The sequence below is a fragment of the Oculina patagonica genome, chromosome 13 (assembly GCF_052425735.1).
Source record: "Oculina patagonica isolate OP01 chromosome 13, crgOcupat, whole genome shotgun sequence".
NCBI lineage: Eukaryota > Metazoa > Cnidaria > Anthozoa > Scleractinia > Oculinidae > Oculina > Oculina patagonica.
The window spans coordinates 17,463,130-17,469,101 of record NC_135770.1 but is presented as its reverse complement, the minus strand read 5'-3'; the positions used below and the strand labels follow the sequence as shown (position 1 = coordinate 17,469,101).

General features: G+C 36.1%; 1 protein-coding gene across 1 annotated transcript; it reads left to right on the top strand.

The window, feature by feature from the left end:
- Positions 1-231: 231 nt before the first annotated feature.
- Positions 232-1,212, top strand: LOC144636989 (histamine H2 receptor-like). The gene has a single exon (XM_078496172.1). It carries the CDS (start codon positions 235-237, stop codon positions 1,210-1,212), a length of 978 nt encoding a protein of 325 aa, XP_078352298.1. The 5' UTR covers positions 232-234.
- Positions 1,213-5,972: the final 4,760 nt, after the last annotated feature.

Below are 5,972 nucleotides of genomic sequence, written 5' to 3'. Positions count from 1 at the left end.
AGGTAAGGTAACCCTACTGGTTATTAAGGTGTACTAGAATCTCTATTTCCTTAACAAAATATCTTACTACCCTTTAGTTTGCGTTACCTGTTATGCACTTATTGCAGCCTCAAACCAGTCCAGCAATTGGATTTTGAAAAGAATCTATCAATACTATTAACAATCTATTAATTTCATGTTTTTTTTGTTTTAAGATCTCTGTGTTTCCATTTTTGGTTGTACCCTGGACTTATCATGACTAACAGCAGCTCGTCTTCGGGCCTACAACAGGAACCTAACTCTGGGGTTAAAGCTTTAAGCAAACTTCTTCCCGTTGCTATAGTGATAACTCTGATGAACGGACTCGTGTTTGTCATGTTTTACAGAAGAAAACGCCTTCGTACGTCATCAAATTACCTGTTACTTAGTTTGGCGATTAACGACTTCATGACAGGAGCCATCAACATTCCATACTTCATAATATTTTCTTTTCACGTTGTACCACCAGCCATGATAAAACACTTTGGGTATTGGATGTACGTCCTACACACACTTATGGCCATATCCGCTGCTTATCACATTCTCATCATAACCGCAGAAAAGTATTTGGCAATCATCAAACCACTTAGACACTACCTGGTTACCAAGAAAACGGTGTTGAAAGTTTTGCTGGGGATCTGGATTACGTCTGCGTTTGCTGCTGTCGTCCCTGTGTTTTGGAATGAAAGCAATTCACGCTATATTTGGTACATTATCCATGCTACAGTATGCATTGTCATGGTATTCTTTGTCCCATACACATTTATGATTTATGCATTTACTGCCATGTTCAAAGCAATTTCCAAACGAGAACGGCCGTCAATTCACAGAGACACACCAAGCTTGCAACAGAAGAACAACAACGACCGAAAGTGTGTCTTAGTTTTTACATCCATGGCAGCGATATTTGCATTTTGTTGGTTGCCATATTTCACCATCATGCTAGCAATCTACGTCAACCTTTACCGTAAGTCAGGCATTTCAACATCAATTGAAAAAGCCGCTCAAGTATTTGCCATTATACGATACATGACGTCCATCGCCAACCCTCTGCTCTATACTTTTTTTAAACGCGACTTCAGACTCGCCTTACGGAATCGCCCTCTCAAGAGAACATCTACAAGCATGCCATTAGAGAGCATACTGGAACAGAGAAGTCAATCCGTATCCGCTCAGGTGAAACGTCAGTTATAAGCTATCGATGGCAAAGGACTGAAAACAGAGAAACCAAGTATGGATCGAGATAAAAAAAACACGATTTGTTAAACAAATGGTTGAAACAACTTCCATGTGACAACAAAAGGTTCTTAATGCAATAAAAGAGGAGCCTGCAATATGTAGAACTTCATCATGTTGCAAAATGACATCAGAAGCAAAGAAATAAAAGTAAAATGTTTTTTCCGACGACAAAACTTTAGTGTACTGAGTGAAGACCGGAAATCACATTACTTTAACAATACAAATAATTAGAAATATTCCTATGACTTTAGCGTAGTTGTAAATAAAACATTTATAGACAGCCCATGGGGAAGTCAATATAAAAATCGGTCACAAACGAAAAGAGCTTAAACTAATTTATCACAGACTTTCGTCTTGCCTATAATTATAAGAATGTTAAACCAAGCCATGTTATCACAAGACGTGGCAACTTTTATCGAATATTTAGCACAGTTTTGTTACACCTACTTTGAACAAAGCTCAGTAATGTATCGAATTATACATAGAAAATAACTGAACAATACTTTTTTCTGTTTTGGTTTTTGTTTGCTCTGACTTTTGTTAGTTTAGACCAGTTTACGTCCACTTAAATGAGAACCATTAACTGATTACGTTTGCATTGTGTGACATGCAATACGACACAGGGTAGGGTTTCACGGTCTTAAGATCAGTGAAGATCACATGCGTTTGTAAAGCAAACTGTAGGTTGAGCCAATCAGAAATGGTTTGCATTTTACTGTCAATCAATTTCCAGGCATTGAACACGAGTCTCGGGTTCACTCATTCCTTCGCTGCTAGCCAACAAACTTTATCTCGCCTTGTTCCTTTCCCACCCTATCCCTAGCCCATGGCTTGAACATGCCACACACCTGAACTACTTAGAATGTTTGTAAACGGATTGTAATATACCCTTTTTTACAGGTGGGCCCTTAGTCTCCATGTTAAGAGATCAGCTATTTTGACCACGCATAGTCCATGTACATATATCTATTATTTGAGTATCTGAGTACACTGGGATCTCCTTATATAATAATTTAAGTTACAGTAAGCATTGAGATATGCTATGTTACAGTTAGCAGCCAACGCCATTCGAATATATGCAGTTTATCTGCATCAAAGAATTTTAATGAACTGATAAGCCTCACAAAATAATGAGAAAGGAGTTAGTTCTGGATTCAGATTTGTTTTTTGTTAAATTTTCAGGAAGAATTGAAAATGCACAAATAAACTTTGGGTTGGACTGATGTACTCCCATACAGGTCCACCCTTAAGTTGCAGGAATACCTTCTTTTCTAGCTTACTAGAAGTGCCGCAAGGAAACACTAATGACCAAGAAAATCATGTTTTTAAAAAGGCATAAATTTTGAGAAGTGCGAGGCTGACAATGGAAAAAGATAATAAGTAGTTACTTACTTACTTAGGCTGCTTTGTGTAACGTGACGCACCGCTAGATTTAACCGGGTAGTCTTTAATAAGGTTGGGTTCTACTGTACACTATGCACATAATGCCAGAAAATTATTGTGTTTTGTATTGTTGCTTTTCACCACAATCGAACTCAATGCTTTGCTCCTTTCAAAAGTTCGGCCTAAAACGTTGGCACCGCATTCTTTATACTCAAAGGTCCTGGCTATTTTAATGCAAATCATTCTTCTTGTTTTCAACCAGAAATAAATCCTTTGGATGAATGTACAAATAAATTAACAATAATAAATATATGTAACAATAAATAAAAAGTTAACTAAATCAAATAAACAGACCAATAAAACTGACTTAGCAAAAGACAGCCATAGGATCTAACGTTATCATTGTACTGTATGTTCTGACTTTTTTTCGGTCAATGTAAAAAACAAACATTCCGTTTACCTGAGTTTTTCCGAAAGTGTAGTAGTTTGTATAGTAAAACTGTTAGTATTACTAAACTAAAAAGAACAGTCTTGTTTTCAGCAAGACAGTCTCTGTGCAGTGGGGTCAGAAGGGCAAAAATAGTTATAAAAATGTCAAAGAACAATAAAAACACCTATTCAAAACAACACTAAGGAGCAAAAAGAAAAGATCAACGTCAGTAAATAATCATTACACTGAGGAGAAAACAGAAGAGAACAAGGTGAGTAACTAATGATAAAACTTTGGAGAAAAAAGAAAAAATCAAGGTTAGTAACAAATGATAACACTAAGAAGAAAAAAGGGAAAGATCAAGGTTAGTAACTAATGATAACACATAAGAGAACAAGAAGCTTGGGAAGCTTAAAATCGGGCGGTTAATAATTAAGAAAGGGGGGTACAGTACAGTAAAAATCACTGGAAAAAACAGTCACTTTAGTAACACTCAGTGGGAGGTTTGCGTAAGTCACAGTCTGCATGACTGTGACCCTGGTAGAACATAATATCTGGAATGTTTTCAAGATTGCATTATTACTAAATGACATAATGTTCTCAATTTATAAATATATTTCGCACAATACATGTAAAAATAAACGATTGAGCTAGACGACTAGAAAATATAAATTTTTAACACTAAGCAAAGTGCAGCCTTTTCGCAATACTCTTTATCAGGTAACTACTATTGTCAAGAAAATGGTCACAACTAGTTGACCAATGATTAGGTATTTGTTTCATACCATTACTGTAATAGCAACTGATGAAGAATAGTAGTACTGACCCAAAGTATAAGGGCTGGAAAATACTGAAAACCATTTCAGCTGCGTTTCAAGAAATCCAAAAAAGCTTTACTTATTTTTGCAGTATTTTGTTAATTTTGGGCGATTTTGGGGGATGTCGGGGAGGCGATAGATTTTCTCAAAGGATTAGTAAAATTTAGACAAATAAGAGAATATTAGAATTTGAAGTTAAAAATTGGCCGACGGACACCAAACAGTCCCCTAACACTGAACCTGGAGTGCGTTTCAATTTTTTTCTTCAATCCCTTCTTTAAATCTCTTAAAATTTCATTCAAATTCAGGTAGAACCCCACCTTAAGTTTTGTTCTTGTGAGAAAACAACAGAAGTCAAAAGTTGCGTGATATAACCAAGCATAGATTTTAATTCTCCCTCCCTTTCCCTCTCCTTAGCCTTTCACCCCCACCTGTCCCTCCCTTTCTACTCCCATCCTTCCCCTCCCTCCCCTCTCCTGTAGTCTTTTACTCCACCCTATCCCATTGAGCTTTCTACTCCAATTACCTCCATCCTCACCAGCGTTTTGGGTGAATTTAGATGCTTGAAAATGCTATTTTCGGCCTTTTTCATTCAATTCAATGTTTGCATACATTTCCTTGGTTTTTCGTTTGTGCGCGTACTAATCTGTGCCAAGCAATTAGAGAATAACAGAAATTTGCTTTAATTTTGATCTCCTATACCAAGACCTTAGAGTATAAACCGCTAATAAAACAAAACACACTTGATAATAATTATCTGCGGTTATATACCTTGCAGTATTAACGTACTTACGAACTTGATAACAAGCCCCATGTCGTAGTAAGGATTTTTACTGATCAACATAGAAAATAAGTTCACAATGGTTTGTTCCCAAAACGTTTTTTACTTTACAGAGGGTCTGTATATTGACCTGTAACTTGTATATCATATTGAAAAATTCAGAACGAACCGACTTCTGCCCGCTACCATATGTTGAAAAATTAGCTTGTTCGAAACCGCAGCAAAATCGTTAGAGACAGAAAAGATACAGCCGTTTACTGGCAGTCTTTGAAAATCCTGAATTTCGTCAAAATGAGCCAAAATAAAGTTTTCAAATGTCCTTTATCAATATGGTTCTTATCTTCTTATTCAATTCTATGACCTGCTTTTATGCAGTACTGTCCAACAAAGATTTCAAATTTCGCAAAGTTTCGGGACGAAAGGATTCAAAATATTTCGTGCAGAATTTAATTTGATTAAGTGAATGTTTTCACGTCTATAAATACTTCAAGCAGTGAATGAAAATGAGAACAACTTTCAAATAGTTAATACATAAAAAATAACAATCAAATCAGAATACAATGATTATTAATGCAAGGTTTCGCTATTATGTCTCGGCAGAGATACTTCTTTTTTGCAAGTTCAAATGTATGCAAATTCCGTGTGAAATGTAATTTGATTCCACTGTCTTGTTTACAAACTCTTTCTTAAGAAAGTTGTATTTTCGTGAATAAAACCCATTGGCCTGTTTTATTTTCCTGATCATGTTTGTCTGTGATTTTTACAAAACATGTGGTCTTTCTTTCGGAACTTTAAGTTGTGCAAAAATTCCTGTTTTGAACACAGATGCCACTTCCGGAATTTCTCATCAAAAGATGTAGATTTCACCGCATTGCGTTTCGCTGTTTTATTTTAAAGGTGAACATATTAAAAACTCTTGCAATGCGTTTACAATTCGACTCAGACATTAGACACGGATGTCGTGCAGTATTTTTGCGGCATCTTTCCATTATTTTATTTATTTTTTGTCAAAGCTTAGGGTAAAGAGAGACGAAAGTAGACGGCCAAAGTTTGGCAAGTAGCCGGTTGTTTCGGCCGGCTACCAGCCCTATTCAAGTTCCACTCATATTCTGCCATGTCGGGTCATCCCTCAACGGGAAATAAATTTCCCCGATTCTAAAACTAAACTCAAAACGCTTGAATGACGAGCCAAAAAATAATTCATTTCTCGAATAAAAGATCGGAATATCCGGAAAATAACAGTACTAGTTCCTCATCAATTAAATCTTTCTTCGCAAGAGTTACATAATAGTCAAGAATAAAA